General features: G+C 50.9%; 1 protein-coding gene across 1 annotated transcript in view; it reads right to left on the reverse strand.

The window, feature by feature from the left end:
- chd6 (chromodomain helicase DNA binding protein 6) overlaps positions 1-19,854 on the reverse strand; it is a gene marked incomplete at both ends in the record, with an annotated part of 51,588 nt that overhangs the window by 31,614 nt on the left and 120 nt on the right. Inside the window, 17 exons of the mRNA XM_079218147.1 lie at positions 3,285-3,480; positions 3,788-3,998; positions 4,895-5,051; positions 5,205-5,303; positions 5,397-5,540; positions 5,720-5,896; positions 6,913-7,156; positions 7,627-7,748; positions 8,062-8,199; positions 9,596-9,685; positions 10,053-10,170; positions 12,062-12,123; positions 12,257-12,322; positions 12,726-12,875; positions 13,312-13,465; positions 17,928-18,060; positions 18,588-19,179. Of these exons, the coding sequence (XP_079074273.1) occupies positions 3,285-3,480; positions 3,788-3,998; positions 4,895-5,051; positions 5,205-5,303; positions 5,397-5,540; positions 5,720-5,896; positions 6,913-7,156; positions 7,627-7,748; positions 8,062-8,199; positions 9,596-9,685; positions 10,053-10,170; positions 12,062-12,123; positions 12,257-12,322; positions 12,726-12,875; positions 13,312-13,465; positions 17,928-18,060; positions 18,588-19,179 (2,853 nt within the window). The remainder of the gene's footprint in view (positions 1-3,284; positions 3,481-3,787; positions 3,999-4,894; positions 5,052-5,204; positions 5,304-5,396; positions 5,541-5,719; positions 5,897-6,912; positions 7,157-7,626; positions 7,749-8,061; positions 8,200-9,595; positions 9,686-10,052; positions 10,171-12,061; positions 12,124-12,256; positions 12,323-12,725; positions 12,876-13,311; positions 13,466-17,927; positions 18,061-18,587; positions 19,180-19,854) is intronic.

Here is a 19,854-nt window from a genome sequence, read left to right on the forward strand (position 1 = left end):
AAGCCCAAACGTGTAGTGAGGGTGAACTGGGAACGTCTGGCGGAGGACCCTGTCCGGGAGGTCTTCAACTCCCACCTCCGGAAGAACTTCTCACAAATCCCGAGGGAGGCTGGGGACATGGAATACGAGTGGACCATGTTCAAAGCCTCTATTGTGGACGCGGCTGCTCGGAGCTGTGGCCAGAAGGTCATCGGTGCCTGTCGTGGCGGCAACCCGAGAACCCGATGGTGGACACCGGGGGTGAGGGAAGCCGTCAAACTGAAGAAGGAGGCCTTTCGGGCCTGGCTGGTCCAGGGGTCTCCTGAAGCAGCTGACGGGTACCGGCAGGCCAGAAGGGCTGCAGCTGCGATGGTCGCGGATGCTAAAACTCGGGCATGGGAGGAGTTCGGGGAGGCCATGGAGAAGGACTTTCGGTTGGCCTCAAGGAAGTTCTGGCAAACCATCCGACGGCTCAGGAAGGGAAAGCAGGGGCTTCCCCAGGCTGTTATCAGCAGGGGGGGGAACTGCTGACCCGGACTGGGGACATCGTCGGGCGGTGGAAAGAGCACTTTGAGGAACTCCTAAACCCGGCCAACATGTCCCCCGGAGAGGGGGCAGCGCCGGAAGACTTTGGGGTGGTTTCTCCCATATCCCTGGCAGAGGTCGCTAAGGTAGTCAAAAAGCTCCTTGGTGGCAAGGCGCCAGGGGTGGACGAGATCCGCCCTGAGATGCTGAAAGCGCTGGACATTGTTGGGCTGTCTTGGTTGACACGCCTTTTCAGTGTCGCGTGGGGGTCGGGAACAGTGCCCATGGACTGGCAGACCGGGGTGGTGGTTCCCATCTTCAAGAAGGGGGACCGGAGAGTGTGCTCAAACTATCGTGGCATCACACTGCTCAGCCTCCCGGGAAAAGCTTATGCCAGGGTGCTGGAAAGGAGGCTCCGACCGCTTGTCGAACCTCGGATTCAAGACGAACAGTGCGGATTCCGTCCCGGTCGTGGAACAGTGGACCAGCTCTTTACCCTTGCAAGACTACTGGAGGGGTCCTGGGAGTTTTCCCAACCAGTCTACATGTGCTTTGTGGACTTGGAGAAGGACCGGGTCCCTCGGGGGTTTTTGTGGGGGGTGCTGCGGGAGTATGAGGTGCCGGACCCGTTGGCACGGGCTATCCGGTCTCTGTACGCTTGCAGTAGGAGCTGTGTCCGTATCCTCGGTAGTAAGTCAGACACGTTCCCGGTGGGTATTGGCCTCCGCCAGGGCTGCCCTTTATCACCGGTCCTGTTCGTGACCTTCATGGACAGGATATCTAGGCGCAGCCAGGGGGCGGAGAGGATCCGGTTCGGGAGTCTCGGGATCGCCTCTCTGCTGTTCGCGGATGATGTGGTCCTGTTTGCCTCCTCGGACTGTGACCTCCAGCATTCACTGGGGCGTTTTGCAGCCGAGTGTGAAGCGGCAGGGATGAGAGTTAGCGCCTCCAAATCTGAGGCCATGGTGCTCTGCCGGAAACCGGTGGATTGCTCCCTCCAGGTGGGGACAAACTGCCTACCCCAAGCGAAGGAGTTCAAGTATCTCGGGGTCTTGTTCACGAGTGAGGGTAAGGTGGAGCGGGAGATCGACAGACGGATCGGTGCGGCTGCAGCTGTAAAACAGGCGCTGTACCGGTCCGTCCTGGTGAAGAGGGAGCTGAGCCGGAAGGCGAAGCTCTCATTTACTGGTCGGTCTATGTTCCAACCCTCACCTATGGTCACAAACTCTGGGTCGTGACCGAAAGAACGAGATCTCGGATACAAGCGGCCGAAATGAGCTTCCTCCGCAGGGTGGCCGGGCTCACCCTTAGAAATAGGGTAAGGAGCTCGGACATCAGGAGGGAGCTTGGAGTCGAGTCGCTGCTCCTTCGTGTCGAAAGGAGTCAGCTGAGGTGGTTCGGGCATCTAGTCAGGATGCCTCCTGGACGCCTCCCATTAGAGGTTTTCCAGGCACGCCCAACTGGTAGGAGACCCCGGGGAAGACCGAGGACACGCTGGAGGGATTATATCTCCCGGCTGGCCTTGGAACGCCTCGGGATCCCCCAGAATGAGCTGGAAAGTGTTGCGGGTGAGAGGGAAGCCTGGGTCGGCCTGCTGAACCTGCTGCCACCGCGACCCGACCCCGGATAAGCGGCTGATAATGGATGGATGGATGGATGGAATAATTAATAATGTAATGCACGTAATCTGTCTGACACCTGTTCAGTTAAACATGACCCCATGACCCCCAGGCAGCATCGGCAGGTCCCACCTGTCAAATCTGTGTACAAAGGCGCCAGTTCGTCCCACTAAATGTTTCAAGGATACATAAATCTGTCTGACACTTGTCTTGAAGTTGCTCTGAAACAGTAACTACAAACACTTTTGAACGTGTGACCGAGGTCAAAAGCATGTTGTAATCACACGCACCTGCTACTCAGTCACTCCCACTATCTCGATGGGGATCTTCCAACACACTTGCCTATATATACTGTGATAAACTGGGCACTCTTCCGTTCCTCTTGGGCTCTGTCCCTAAGATGGAACCACTCGGTTTGAGAAATCAAACCGAGATTTTCCCATATTTGTAATTACTGGTAACTGCTTCTAAGTGCTGAGGGGATTCCCACCAAGACAAAAAAGAAATGGTTGATGAATTACAATGTGACTTTTGATCTTGTAGCTTTTTAAACATATGATACTGGTGAACTGACTCTTAGCTACTGAGGGGATTTCCTACAAGTAAAGAAAAAGAATCAGTTATGGTACTGTGTGTACCATAACGCTTGTTGAAATAAAATGTATACTCTCAAATAAGAGTGTAGAACTCTACTCAATGGGGACTCCCATTTAATGGAATAAGATAACTTCCAGGTTTTTCGAGACGAAGAAGGTAACACCGGGCCGAGGCCATTGACCAGGGAACACAATCCAGCACGATCCTGCCTCGTTTCCAGATCCAGACAAATGTAAGTAATCGTTTGGGTTGCAATGTGTAAAACGATTCATCTTCCTTTTCTGTTAGAGGAAACAGTTCCGTGGATCACTGTGGCTCAATGTAATAGGTAGGTCACGGGGAAAAAACGAACGAATGGGGCTTTTAACATCCGTCATTGTCTTGATAAATTGTAATCGAAAGCAAACTGAGAGGGAAACCTCAGGGTTCTAAAACGGGCCCTCCTTACACAGCTGGCGTCAGGAGTAGACGCTCCCTCTAAGTTCTGACCTGGTTAGGGCCGGTCCCGTTACATTTATATATATATATATATATATATATATAAAATAGTAATATATGCCTGACCTGCAGGTCGTTCTGGGGGTTCCAGTCCGAATCGAAGATGATGCAGGTGTCTGCGGCCGTGAGGTTGATGCCCAGCCCTCCGGCCCGCGTGCACAGCAGGAACACGAAGCGGTCCGAGTCCGGCTTGCAGAAGCGGTCGATGGCGGCCTGCCGCATGTTCCCTCTGACGCGGCCGTCGATGCGCTCGTACGTGTACCTGCAGAGCAGAGGGTACTGAGAGTCAGCACCAGACCCTCAAAGGAGCCCCCAGGCCAGGACCACCACACAGCCCCAGGACCTCCACAGAGCCCCAGGCCCTCCACGGAGCCCCCAGGACCTCAACGGAGCCCCAGACCCTCCACACAGCCACCAGGACCTCCAAAGAGCCCCCAGGCCAGGACCTCCATGGAGCCCACAGGCCAGGCACTCTACGGAGCCCCCGGGCCCTCTACGGAGCCCCCGGCCTTCACAGAGCCCCCAGGACCTCCACAGAGCCCCAGGCCCTCCCTGCACCCCTTGCTCACCGCCTCTGGATCAGGTAGTCCTCCATGATGTCCAGGCAGCGCACCATCTGGGAGAACACCAGCACCTTGTGGCCCCCAGACAGCAGCTTGGGCAGCAGCTTGTCGATCAGGACCAGCTTCCCAGCCGCCTGGATCATCGCCTGTAGCTGGAAGTCCAGCGCCTCCGGACTGTGGTACCTCCTGAAGCCATCCAGGATCTTCTCCTCCGCTCCTGAGAGGAGAGGGGAGGAGACAGGAGGAGAGGGGAGGAGATGGGAGAAGACAGGAGGAGACAGGAGGAGAGGGGAGGAGACGGGAGGAGACGGGAGGAGAGGGGAGGAGACGGGGCTGTCAGCTGTTTCACTTCCTCAGGAGGAGAATGTGTGGTATCGATACCAGAACCCTTATCGTTTTTTTTTATTATTTTGTGAGAAAACAAAGACAATTAAGTAATAGAAGAATCATTTAGCGTCACTATTAGCTTCCTGTTGTGTCTCTTTGTTCTGACTTCCTGTTGGTTGAATACAAGATAATGATCTGCTCCTGAGAAGGTGTGTGTGTCTGTGCAACCCTGTCTCCTAAAACTTAGGTTCCTCCAGAACTAATACGCATTTTCAATTACGTTGACTGGAAACGTATTTGCACCTTCATTACGTTTGAGTTTGACGTATTACAAATACGTTGATTATACACATATACGTTGATTATACACATATTTTTGTTTTATTGTTTTTACGTTTGTGTTTGACGTATTACTATACTGGTCATACAGAAATGTTGTAATATGTCAAACACAAACGCACTGGTACAGTTAAGATGTTTGGATGTGGTCAGAAATGTTCTGAACACATTCATATCCGTCAGTATTTTGAAAAGCGGATGTTGTGTCCATAGCTCTTTCCGCCCATTTGAAAAACGTAAAAACAATAAAACAAAAATGTGTATAATCAACGTGTATAATCAACGTATTTGTAATACGTCAAACTCAAACGTAATGAAGGTGCAAATCGTGTATTCAACCATTCTGTGTGTGTGTGTGTGTGTGTGTGTGTGTGTGTGTGTGTGTGTGTGTGTGTGTGTGTGTGTGTGTGTGTGTGTGTGTGTGTGTGTGTGTGCGCGTGTCCTCACCTGTGATGAGGTACGGGTGGTTGCAGCACTTGCGCAGCTCCATCATGGTGTTTATGAGGTTGGGCATGTTGTGCTGGTGGGCTCCTCTGGACAGGAAGGAGAAGTTCTTCTCCAAGATGGCCCGGTAGTACTTCTTCTGGATGTTGGTCAGCTCCACCTGCAGGAAGAAGACTTTCACTAGTGGAACCCCACTGAACCCACATGGATCACTAGTGGAACCCCACTGAGCCACATGGATCACTAGTGGAACCCCACTGAGCCCACATGGATCACTAGTGGAGGTAAAACCTCCACTTGGTGGTGTCCTCACCTCGATGATGGTCTCCTCTTTGGGCGCCAGGTTCTTCTCTACGTCGTCCTTCAGCCTCCTCAGCATCATAGGCTTCAGGATGGCCTGGAGCTTCTTCACCTGGAGTAGAGGACAGAAATGGGACAGATTGTCTCCTGGACCCAGAGTCTCAGAGCTGCTGAAAGCTGGCCTACAAACACCATGAAAACACACCTGCTCGTCTGTCTTCAGGTCTCCGAACTCCTCCAGGAAAGTGCTTTCTGAGGGAAACTGCAGCGGCTCCAGGAAGTTCAACAGGCTGAACAACTCCTCCACTGAGTTCTGCAGAGGGGTTCCTGTCAGCAGAACCTTGTGTTCCTGTTGGAGCACAGAGTTCAGAACATAGAGATAAACACATTCAGCTTATAGCATCTTTGAAGGAATGGAAGAGGGAGTCTGAATGAACCATAACCTCTCTGCTGGCCGAAGGACAGGTGCAAACAGACTGACTAGAACATAGAAACGTGATTCTGAAGGTCCTGAACACCCAGACTGACCAGGTTCATGAGTTTCAGTCCCTCTAGCAGTTTGCAGTTCCTGTTCTTCAGGCGGTGAGCTTCGTCAATCACCACGCAGCGCCAGTGGAGCTTCCTCAGCTCGGGGCAGTCGGCCATGATCATCTCGAAGGTGGTGATCAGCCCGTGGAACTTCAGCACACCGGGGATGGTGTTTCCCTGAGAACCAATAATGATGACATCATCATCAATCAATTATCTACATAACCAACATCAGGGTCACAGCTCAGGTTCTGCTCTTTAGAGTCAGGATCTCAGAGGAAACCTCAGAAACCAGAAAGCAACACAGACTCAACACATGCGAACCATCTCAGCCTGGTGAACCTCGTAGTGGAGAACCTTACCCACACATTCACTAGAACCTTACCCACACATTCACTAGAACCTTACCCACACATTCACTAGAACCTTACCCACACATTCACTAGAACCATACCCACACATTCACTAGAACCTCGTAGTGGAGAACCTTACCCACACATTCACTAGAACCTTACCCACACATTCACTAGAACCTTACCCACACATTCACTAGAACCTCGTAGTGGAGAACCTTACCCACACATTCACTAGAACCTAACCCACACATTCACTAGAACCTTACCCACACATTCACTAGAACCTCGTAGTGGAGAACCTTACCCACACATTCACTAGAACCTTACCCACACATTCACTAGAACCTTACCCACACATTCACTAGAACCTCGTAGTAGAGAACATTACCCACACATTCACTAGAACCTCATAGTGGAGAACGTTACCCACACATTCACTAGAACCTCGTAGTGGAGAATGTTACCCACACATTCACTAGAACCTCATAGTGGAGAACGTTACCCACACATTCACTAGAACCTCGTAGTGGAGAATGTTACCCACACATTCACTAGAACATTACCCACACATTCACTAGAACCTCGTAGTGGAGAACGTTACCCACACATTCACTAGAACCTCGTAGTGGAGAATGTTACCCACACATTCACTAGAACCTCGTAGTGGAGAACATTACCCACACATTCACTAGAACGTTACCCACACATTCACTAGAACCTCGTAGTGGAGAACATTACCCACACATTCACTAGAACGTTACCCACACATTCACTAGAACCTCGTAGTGGAGAACGTTACCCACACATTCACTAGAACCTCGTAGTGGAGAACCTTACCTGCGAGTCTCTGTAATACATCTCGTACTGCAGGATCATCTGCCGACTGATCTGAGAGCCGTGGTACACGATGACGTTCAGGTTGGTCCACGTGCGGAACTCCCTCTCCCAGTTGGTGATGGTGGACAGCGGGGCGATGATGAGGAAGGGCCCGCGGATCCCCATGCTGAAGATCTCGTATAGAAAGGTGATGGACTGGATGGTCTTTCCCAGACCCATCTCGTCTGCCAGTATGCAGTTTTTTCTAGAAGAGGGACAGTAAGAGAGGACGCCATGAAGCCGTCTTCTCATGACATGTTGATCTTTGTATTGATCCTCAAGAAAATAATGATTAGTGGGGAAATCCTTTATTAGTCCCGCAGTGGGGAAATTACAGGATTACAGCAGCATTGCTTACAAGTGATCCTCAGCGGTGAAAAATAAATGTTGTTGCGTTGTTACGTCTATGCACCAGTATGACGGTATATGAAAAATTCATACCGTATGGGATTTTAAAACCGGTATACCGGTTATACCGCCCAGCCCTGCTTAAACCTTAAAGTACATCACACCCATGGAGACACGATATTCACACACTGAGTCTGATCAAATCCCCCTATGTGTGTGTGTGTGTGTGTGTGTGTGTGTGTGTGTGTGTGTGTGTGTGTATGTGTGTGTGTGTGTGTGTGTGTGTGCGCGCGCGTGCGTGCGTGCGTGCGTGCGTGTGTTACTCACCTGTTGTACCAGTTGAACAGTAACCAGTTCATTCCCTCTAACTGGTATTCTCTGAGCTGGTTTCCGTTCCTGTAATCTTTGGAGTGGTCCAGCTTCTGCCATTTCTCTGGAGGAGGACGCTCCTGCAACATGAACACAACATTTTATCAGATATGATGGAACAGATGTGTTTATCTCAGCAGTTCCATCAGGTCCGCTGGTTCTCTGCAACACAGCCAGCCACAACTTTGTGAGACCGTAATAGAATAAAAAAGACACGTCATCAAACAGCATATTTCTGTAATCTACGGTGCTGCAGCTTCAGACTGTCAGTCTCTGCAGACAAGGACAAAACAAACAAACATCAGCTCACGGAGTGAATGAGGAATGTATTCAGGTTCTCATTCTTTGTAAACGGCAGTGTTTCTCTTCTCTTCTCCTCACGTTTCCACTCACCATGTGTCGGAGGTCTGCTGGCAGTTTCTGGATCCCCTCAAACTCTTTGATCTTCTCTGGGTCCAGGTCCTCCTGCAGCTCCCAGGTCGCCTCCTCATATGAGAGACTGCACCACTTAATGAGGTAGTGGGTGACCTCCTGCAACAAGACACACGACAACGGAGTTACGTGGTGTTAGCTGGTGTTACATGGTGTTAGCTGGTGTTACATGGAGGTAACTGGTGTTACGTGGTGTTAGCTGGTGTTACGTGGTGTTAGCTGGTGTTACGTGGTGCTACATGGAGTTAACTGGTGTTACGTGGTGTTAGCTGGTGTTACGTGGTGTTAGCTGGTGTTACGTGGTGTTAGCTGGTGTTACGTGGTGTTAGCTGGTGTTACATGGAGGTAACTGGTGTTACGTGGTGTTAGCTGGTGTTACGTGGTGTTACATGGAGTTAGCTGGAGTTAGCTGGTGCTACGTGGTGTTAGCTGGTGATACGTGGTGTTACATGGAGTTAGCTGGTGTTAGCTGGTGCTACGTGGTGTTAGCTGGTGATACGTGGTGTTACATGGAGTTAGCTGGTGTTAGCTGGTGTTACGTGGTGTTACGTGGTGCTAGCTGGTGTTACGTGGTGTTACGTGGTGTTACATGGAGTTAGCTGGTGTTAGCTGGTGCTACGTGGTGCTACATGGAGTTAGCTGGTGTTACGTGGTGTTAGCTGGTGTTACGTGGAGGTAACTGGTGTTACGTGGTGTTAGCTGGTGTTACGTGGTGTTACATGGAGTTAACTGGTGTTACGTGGTGTTAGCTGGTGTTACGTGGAGGTAACTGGTGTTACGTGGTGTTAGCTGGTGTTACGTGGTGTTACATGGTGTTACATGGAGTTAACTGGTGTTACGTGGTGTTAGCTGGTGTTACATGGAGGTAACTGGTGTTACGTGGTGTTACATGGTGTTACATGGAGTTAACTGGTGTTACGTGGTGTTAGCTGGTGTTACGTGGAGGTAACTGGTGTTACGTGGTGTTACGTGGTGTTACGTGGTGTTACGTGGTGTTACATGGAGTTAACTGGTGATACGTGGTGTTAGCTGGTGTTACATGGAGTTAGCTGGTGTTAGCTGGTGCTACGTGGTGCTAGCTGGTGATACGTGGTGTTACATGGAGTTAGCTGGTGTTAGCTGGTGTTAGCTGGTGTTACGTGGTGTTACATGGAGTTAGCTGGTGTTAGCTGGTGTTACGTGGTGTTAGCTGGTGCTACGTGGTGTTAGCTGGTGTTACGTGGTGTTAGCTGGTGTTACGTGGTGTTAGCTGGTGTTACGTGGTGTTACATGGAGTTAGCTGGTGTTACATGGAGTTAGCTGGTGTTACGTGGTGTTACGTGGTGTTAGCTGGTGCTACATGGAGTTAGCTGGTGTTACGTGGTGTTACGTGGTGTTACGTGGTGTTAGCTGGTGTTACATGGAGTTAGCTGGTGTTACGTGGTGTTACGTGGTGTTACGTGGTGCTACATGGAGTTAGCTGGCGTTATCGCTGCTGTGTTCATGTGCTCCCTACCTCTCCAGTCTCAGTGTCTGTGGTGACAGCCACCTCCAGCACTCTGTCCACCTCCAAGTAGTCCGGGTTGAACAAGTCCTCCTCATCGGGCTGGAAGACGGGACAGAGACAACAAGACATTAATGAGTCTTCATTATCGATCAGGTGAGGGAACATTTTTATAGAATGTAAAATAAGCCCAAACCCACCAGTTTGGGCTTATTTTACATTCTATAAAAAAATAAACCATTAATGTCAGTCTTAAACGCTTTGTTTGTATTTTAAAGTAGTGTTTAGTTTCTCCATATTGCTATTGAACCACTGTTCAAATCCTCTCTTTGAGGTGTCTAACATGCGTCCACAGAAGGTCATTACTTTGCTCCATCTACTGAAGTCAAACCCTGACTGGATCACTGGTTGTGATGGCGTTGGCAGGACAGACCTGAACGAGACCTGAAGAAGAACAACAGCAGGTTACCTCACTGAACAGGTGTCTCATCTGGGCCTGTTTGGTCCTGAAGCGTTTCATCTTCTGGTGGATTCTGGGGTCTTTCTCCAGCTCCTCCAGAGTGGCCCACTTGCAGTGAAGGTAGGAACTAAAACAAGGCACAAGCGTTGGTTTAGTTTATATCCACACAAAGCTCCTGTGTGCATGCAGAGAGAAGAATTGCGGAGTGAAGGATGCGAGTCCCATCGTGTCGCCACCAAACACAGAACTCATCTTCACTAACAAGCTGTTCAGACCAGGTTCTGCAGAACCAGACCAGGAGCTCATGACGAGAACGTAACGTTAAAGTGGATCAGAAGACCCTTCAGACGGCCTCCACAGCGACCGTCTTCAACTGCTGTTGCCATGGCTACAGTTTGACACGCATGATGTCATCAGTGAATCTATAACTGGACAAACAGAAAGGTCACGGCAGCGTTCAGAGTGCAGTCTCTTCACTGCTCATGCCATAATGCATTATTACTCTACGCTTCTAAGTAAACATCCATTCAGTCTCTTTTATTAATAATTCATAATAATAATGATGGCTGATGTGTGGAGGAACGGAGGAAGAGGAGCCTCAGAGAGAGGAAGAAGAGAGAAACACCTCTGTCGTGCGTCAGCTGAGTGAGGTCACAGTGACCTCTGACCTCAAACCATCACCTCGTGCTGCAGTCCAGCGGGACCGGCCCACAGCTCCAGACAGACGGAAGCCTCTGAAGCTGCGTTCACACCAGACACGTTTTGAATTTGACGCGCGACCAGATTACATGTAAAGTCAATGCACAGACGTGAATGGTTACGAAAATGCGAATTTTCCACTCATTAAAGTTGAATTTTTCCAACTCTGGTGAAAAATTTGCGTGACCCCGAGTTGCTTAAGCCAATCAGCGTTGAGAAGCTCGGCCCCTCATCACCGCCCTGCCGTTGCTGAATCAAACTGCTGCTGGTCCTGAAGTAGCGCTGCTAGCGGCTTCATTCAGACGCTGTTGTGGGACTAATAATATTATGAACCCAGACACCATGGAGTTTGATGTTCCCACGTATGTGGAGTTTACACAACAAGTATAAAGCAGAACTAGTGGTTATTTCTTCCATGGTGGATGAAGGAAACGGTAACAGTTCTTACGGAGATAAGCCACGCCCCCTTTCAGGCTCGAGTAATATTCGCAACGCATTTGGTGTGACAGCAGAATAACGCCGATAGAGGATCCACGTGGTACTTTAATCTGTGGAGCCTCAGAGGACTTCAGTCTGTACAGAAGACCACGTCCTCAGAACAGGAAGCTCCTCCCTCGCCGTGACCACAGAGGGTCCAAAGACACGGCCCCATGAAACCACACAGGCAACCTGCTGGTGGCGCTGCAGGACCGGGGTCAGGACCGTTCTGGGTCGCTTTTCCACAGCCGGACTACACTGGTACTACACTGGTACTACACTGGACTACACGGGTACTACACGGGTACTACACGGGTACTACACTGGTACTACACTGGTACTACACTGGTACTACACTGGTACTACACTGGTACTACACTGCGTACTACACGGGTACTACACTGGAATACATTGGACTACACTGGGATACACTGGACTACAGTGGACTACAGTGGACTACAGTGGACTACAGTGGACTACAGTGGACTACACTGGACTACACTGGTACTACACTGGTACTACACTGGTACTACACTGGTACTACATTGGGATACACTGGACTACACTGGACTACACTGGGATACACTGGACTACACTGGACTACACTGGTACTACACTGGTACTACACTGGGACTACACTGGACTACACTGGTACTACACTGGTACTACATTGGACTACACTGGGACTACACTGGACTACACTGGACTACACAGGGACTACACAGGGACTACACTGGACTACACTGGACTACACTGGCCGGTGCACATGCTATGGACACCAGAGGCTCTAAAGAGACTCACCTTCAACACGGGAAGTGAACTGATAACAAACAGAAACTCACAAGTTCCTGTACTTGACAAAAAACTCCTCCTTCTCCTCCGCTTGGTCCTCTGATGATGAAGGCTAGGAGGAAGAGGAGGAAAGTACAGATGAACATGTGAGGAGCAGCAGGAGAGTAGAACAGTGTGTGTGTGTGTGTGTGTGTGTGTGTGTGTGTGTGTGTGTGTGTGTGTGTGTGTGTGTGTCTCTGTGTCACCTCTTTCTTCACTGGTCTGGCAGACAGAATCTTCTCGATGATGTTGGCTTCATCCTCAGGTGGTTCCTGACGAAGACAGAAGGGATGAAGGTCAGTTCACAGTCTGTCAGCATCATCATCATCATCATCATCATCATCATCATCACAGAAGCATGTTGCTGCTTCTGAAAGCATCTCAACGGTGAAACATGGAGACAGTTGCTGCTAAATCTGGATGTAAATGAGCCTCGTTCCCTCTGATTACGTCATCACAGAGTCAGGTGACTGAGCCGAAGACGAGGAGGAAGAGTTCTCGCCGGCCGTGGAGACGAAGGCTTAGTTCCTGTGAACCCGTCATGAAGTCTGAATGAAGAAGCTCCCTCACAGGGAATGAGAAACGCAGACACGAATGACCTCTTCTGAAACTCAGCTGTGGCGCCATGAGATGAAGAGGAGTGAGCGAGAAAGAGGCCAGCAGAGTCTTCCTCACCTCGGTCTGCCAGGCCAGCGCTGTGGCGTTCAGCGCCGAGATGCGACCGGATCCCAGGACGCCGATCGTCTCCCCGTCGTCGTCCACCACCTTGAAGTCCAGGTCCTCGTTGTACTTCCTCCTCTTCACCTGGCGGCCGGAACGCCGCTTCTAGGAGGAGGACGAGGAGGAGGAAGAGGAGGAGAAGGGAAGAGGAGACGAAGAGGGATGAGGAAGAGGAGACGAGGAGGACAAATAGATGAAGTGTGAGAGGAGAGGAGATAGGAAGAGTTAACGAGGTGGAAGAAAAGGACAGAGGACCCGAGAGAAGGACACAAGGAGAAGAGGAAGGAAGGAAGAAGATCACTACAAAGACAGAAGGTGAATAAATAAATATTACATCTAAGTGAACTGAACCGTATAATTTGCTGTGATGATTATTAAAACGTGTATTATTAATTACATTAAATATAAATATTTTCGTCACATCATCTTCTGCTTCCTGTTGGAGAGGAGATGATGATTCAGTTATCAAGGAAAAGTGTCCTTAAACTACTTTATAATGTATATAAATAAATATACACATTCAGGGGCTGTGTCGGCTCACCGTGGTGTCCAGGGGGTCCTGGCTGTCCTCCCCTCCCGTGTTGACCTTTGACCTTGAGGTAGTGTCATCGCTATCCCCGCCCCCCTGGACCGCCGGCTCCAGGTTTCTCCTCTTCCCTTTCTTCTTTTTCTCCAGCGGCGCTGCACCCGGATCTCTGAGAGGAGAACAAAGGTCCTGAGGATCGAGAGAACATCGTCTCCTCACTGCGCTCACGTCTCAAGGTTCCATCGCCCCGATATCCACACGGTACCATCGCCCCGATAACCCACACGGTACCATCGCCCCGATAACCCACACGGTACCATCGCCCCGATAACCAACACGGTACCATCGCCCCGATAACCAACACGGTACCATCGCCCCGATAACCCACACGGTACCATCGCCCCGATAACCAACACGGTACCATCTCCACAGATAACCAACACGGTACCATCGCCCCGATAACCACACGGTACCATCGCCACAGATAACCACACGGTACCATCGCCACAGATAACCACACGGTACCATCGTCCCGATAACCAACACGGTACCATCTCCACAGATAACCAACACGGTGCCATCGCCCAGATAACTACGCGGTACCATCGCCACAGATAACTACAAGGTACCATCGCCCAGATAACCACACGGTACCATCGCCCAGATAACTACAAGGTACCATCGCCCAGATAACCACACGGTACCATCGCCCAGATAACTACAAGGTACCATCGCCCAGATAACCACACGGTACCATCGCCCAGATAACTACGCGGTACCATCGCCACAGATAACTACAAGGTACCATCGCCCAGATAACCACACGGTACCATCGCCCAGATAACTACACGGTACCATCGCCCAGATAACCACACGGTACCATCGCCACAGATAACCACACGGTACCATCGCCCAGATAACTACAAGGTACCATCGCCACAGATAACCACACGGTACCATCGCCCAGATAACCACACGGTACCATCTCCACAGATAACCACACGGTACCATCTCCACAGATAACCACACGGTACCATCGCCCAGATAACTACAAGGTACCATCGCCACAGATAACCACACGGTACCATCGCCACAGATAACCACACGGTACCATCGCCACAGATAACCACACGGTACCATCGCCACAGATAACCACACGGTACCATCGCCACAGATAACCACACGGTACCATCGCCACAGATAACCACACGGTACCATCGCCACAGATAACCACACGGTACCATCGTCCCGATAACCACACGGTACCATCGTCCCGATAACTACAAGGTACCATCGCCCAGATAACTACAAGGTACCATCGCCCAGATAACCACACGGTACCATCGCCCAGATAACTACGCGGTACCATCGCCACAGAAAACTACAAGGTACCATCGCCCAGATAACCACACGGTACCATCGCCCAGATAACTACACGGTACCATCGCCCAGATAACTACGCGGTACCATCGCCACAGATAACTACAAGGTACCATCGCCCAGATAACCACACGGTACCATCGCCCAGATAACTACGCGGTACCATCGCCACAGATAACTACAAGGTACCATCGCCCAGATAACCACACGGTACCATCGCCCAGATAACTACGCGGTACCATCGCCACAGATAACTACAAGGTACCATCGCCCAGATAACCACACGGTACCATCGCCCAGATAACTACACGGTACCATCGCCCAGATAACCACACGGTACCATCGCCACAGATAACCACACGGTACCATCGCCCAGATAACTACAAGGTACCATCGCCACAGATAACTACACGGTACCATCGCCACAGATAACCACACGGTACCATCGCCACAGATAACCACACGGTACCATCGCCACAGATAACCACACGGTACCATCGCCACAGATAACCACACGGTACCATCGCCACAGATAACCACACGGTACCATCGCCACAGATAACCACACGGTACCATCGCCACAGATAACCACACGGTACCATCGCCACAGATAACCACACGGTACCATCGCCACAGATAACCACACGGTACCATCGCCACAGATAACCACACGGTACCATCGTCCCGATAACCACACGGTACCATCGTCCCGATAACCACACGGTACCATCGCCCAGATAACCACACGGTACCATCGCCCAGATAACCACACGGTACCATCGCCCAGATAACCACACGGTACCATCGTCCCGATAACCACACGGTACCATCGTCCCGATAACCACACGGTACCATCGTCCCGATAACCACACGGTACCATCGCCCAGATAACTACAAGGTACCATCGCCCAAATAACTACAAGGTACCATCGCCCAGATAACTACAAGGTACCATCGCCCAGATAACTACAAGGTACCATCGCCCAGATAACTACAAGGTACCATCGCCCAGATAACCACAGGGTACCATCGCCCAGATAACCACACGGTACCATCGCCCAGATAACCACAGGGTACCATAGCCCAGATAACCACACGGTACCATCGCCCAGATAACTACAAGGTACCATCGCCCAGATAACCACAGGGTACCATCGCCCAGATAACCACACGGTACCATCGCCCAGATAACCACACGGTACCATCGCCCAGATAACCACAGGGTACCATCGCCCAGATAACTACAAGGTACCATCGCCCAGATAACTACAAGGTACCATCGCCACAGATAACTACAAGGTACCATCGCCACAGATAACTACAAGGTACCATCGCCCAGATAACTACAAGGTACCATCGCCCAGATAACTACAAGGTACCATCGCCCAGATAACCACACGGTACCATCGCCCAGATAACCACACGGTACCATCGCCCAGATAACCACACGGTACCATCGCCACAGATAACCACACGGTACCATCGCCCAGATAACTACAAGGTACCATCGCCACAGATAACCACACGGTACCATCTCCCCAGATAACTACACGGTACCATCGTCCCGATAACCACACGGTACCATCGCCCAGATAACTACAAGGTACCATCGCCCAGATAACTACAAGGTACCATCGCACAGATAACTACACGGTACCATCGCCCAGATAACTACAAGGTACCATCGCCCAGATAACTACAAGGTACCATCGCCCAAATAACTACAAGGTACCATCGCCCAGATAACTACAAGTTACCATCGCCCAGATAACCACAGGGTACCATCGCCCAGATAACTACAAGGTACCATCGCCCAGATAACCACACGGTACCATCGCCCAGATAACTACACGGTACCATCGCCCAGATAACCACAGGGTACCATCGCCCAGATAACTACAAGGTACCATCGCCCAGATAACTACAAGGTACCATCGCCCAGATAACTACAAGGTACCATCGCCCAGATAACCACACGGTACCATCGCCCAGATAACCACAGGGTACCATAGCCCAGATAACCACACGGTACCATCGCCCAGATAACTACAAGGTACCATCGCCCAGATAACCACAGGGTACCATCGCCCAGATAACCACAGGGTACCATCGCCCAGATAACCACAGGGTACCATCGCCACAGATAACCACACGGTACCATCGCCCAGATAACTACAAGGTACCATCGCCCAGATAACTACAAGGTACCATCGCCACAGATAACTACAAGGTACCATCGCCCAGATAACTACAAGGTACCATCGCCCAGATAACTACAAGGTACCATCGCCACAGATAACTACAAGGTACCATCGCCACAGATAACCACACGGTACCATCGCCCAGATAACTACAAGGTACCATCGCCACAGATAACTACAAGGTACCATCGCCCAGATAACTACAAGGTACCATCGCCACAGATAACTACAAGGTACCATCGCCCAGATAACCACACGGTACCATCGCCCAGATAACCACACGGTACCATCGCCCAGATAACCACACGGTACCATCGCCACAGATAACCACACGGTACCATCGCCCAGATAACTACAAGGTACCATCGCCACAGATAACCACACGGTACCATCTCCCCAGATAACTACACGGTACCATCGTCCCGATAACCACACGGTACCATCGCCCAGATAACTACAAGGTACCATCGCCCAGATAACTACAAGGTACCATCGCCCAGATAACCACACGGTACCATCTCCACAGATAACCACACGGTACCATCTCCACAGATAACCACACGGTACCATCGCCCAGATAACCACACGGTACCAACGCCCAGATAACTACACGGTACCATCGCCCAGATAACTACAAGGTACCATCGCCCAGATAACTACAAGGTACCATCGCCCAGATAACTACAAGGTACCATCGCCCAGATAACCACACGGTACCATCTCCCCAGATAACTACACGGTACCATCTCCCCAGATAACTACACGGTACCATCTCCCAGATAACCACACGGTACCATCGCCCAGATAACCACACGGTACCAACGCCCAGATAACTACACGGTACCATCGCCCAGATAACTACAAGGTACCATCGCCCAGATAACTACAAGGTACCATCGCCCAGATAACTACAAGGTACCATCGCCCAGATAACCACACGGTACCATCTCCCCAGATAACTACACGGTACCATCTCCCCAGATAACTACACGGTACCATCTCCCAGATAACCACACGGTACCTTCGCCCCCAGGTCTCAGGACATCTCACCTGGGTTTGCGGCCCCTCTGTCTCGGTGCTAAGGGGACCGGGGTCTTGCTGTTGGCCTGTCTGTGGTTCTTGCCGTGGCTCTGGGCGCTGTGGGTCTGTCCCTTGGTGAGGACACCTGGGACAGCAGGAGGTGCTGTGGAGGACAGAGGAGACACTTCAGAGGACATGGACATGACTTGTTTTAAACTCACGCTTCACAGAGAAACCAGCGTTTTATTCCCAGAAGAGGAACCGCACACAATGAATGGATGAATGACGGGAATCCATCATATAATGTAAGAAGTGACCTCAGAGAGCTGCAGTAAACAAATGGCTCCCATTTCACAAGGAAATTTGGAAAAACATCAATCACATTGCAACCCTGAAAAACGACCTTGACTTCTGCATTATTGATCATCTTATAATCATCAGCACTTCATAAAGCTTTGAGTGGACGTAATGATTTAATTACTCACAAGACAACATGGATATCATCTCTGATTCTCACAAGAAAGCTATTTTTCAGCTTTATTAAAAGAATAATGATGTGAAACGGGAAGTAAACAAGCCCAGAAAAACAGGAAATCCTCAGTGAATGTTAGTGAGCTGGAGCTTCACAGAGGACATGAAGAAGGAGACATTGATTGGAATCAGAAGGCCTATTCCATTGATCTGTAGTACCTTGGTTGGTGGGAACAGGAGGAAGGACTTTGACCTTGGGTTTCCTTCCCCTTTTGCCGGGGACCTTGACAGGAGCCGGACTGGGGGCCGCCGTGGCCCCTGGCGGTTTCCCTCCTGCCACATTCTTCAGCTCCTTCCTGGCCTCCTTCCCTTTGCTCCTACGCTCCTTGGGCTCCTTGCTCCTCCTCAGTGTGACCGTCACCGCCTCCTTCTCCTCCTTTCGTTTCTTTGGTTTGCTGCTTTCCCTTTCCTCCGCCTCCCCTCCCCCTCTTTCCCGTTCTCTCTTGTCCTTTTTCTTCCGTTTCTTCTTCACCCGGCCTCCTCCTCCTCCCCCTCCTCCATCGTCCTCCTCGCTGAGGGAGGAAGGAGGTCGCGGCGCTCCTCCGGAGTGCTTTGCGTGATTGGACGCGGCCGTGCTGCCGACGGGGCTGAGGAGGCGGAGCCGGTCCCTGGAGCCCACGACCAGGTGACCCCGAAGGATTGTGGGAACGGTTTGTGCGTTACTCTTTTGGTCCGAGGAGGAGGAGGAGGAGGCTGCAGAGGAGGAAGTGGAGGCCGAAGGGGGCGTGTGCTTCAGGACACCAGTGAACATCTGGAACACAGAGGTTCATCGTTAGCATCCAGTGTACTTCTACACACACTCGTGTACTTCTACACACACACACACACACACTCATGTACTTCTACACACACACACAAGGGTGTGTGTGTGTGTGTGTGTGTGTGTGTGTGTGTGTGTGTGTGTGTGTGTGTGTGTGTGTGTGTGTGTGTGTGTATACATGCAGCCGCTCATCGTCCTCTGAGGGGGGTATCGGGGCAGTTACCATGGAAACTGGCTCTCCGCGCAAAAGCTGCGGGCGTACACATGCGTCTGTCTGTCGTCTGTCTGCCTGTCTGTCTGCCTGTCTGTCTGTCTGCCTGCCTGTCTGTCTGTGTCTCCACCTCTGAAGCGTTCCTGTCTCTCTCTGGACGTCCTCGCCTCCTGTCCTCATCTCTGAACAGCACCAACAGGAAGGAGGACACCAGGAGTCTGGACGTAGTCTCTATTCTCTTCTCAGTGTCTATTCCAGGAGCCTCCGTTCAGCAGTAAACACAACACACTCACAACAGGAAGTGATGTCATCTGCCTCCGTTCAGCAGTAAACAACACACTCACAACAGGAAGTGATGTCATCTGCCTCCGTATTAATTAAAGAGGCGGAGAATGTTTCAAATGTCAAACTTAAAATCCTGTTTTATTTAGTACCAACCCTGCTGAGTGGAGGTT

Source organism: Taurulus bubalis, assembly GCF_910589615.1.
Source record: "Taurulus bubalis genome assembly, chromosome: 5".
In the NCBI taxonomy this organism is placed as follows: domain Eukaryota; kingdom Metazoa; phylum Chordata; class Actinopteri; order Perciformes; family Cottidae; genus Taurulus; species Taurulus bubalis.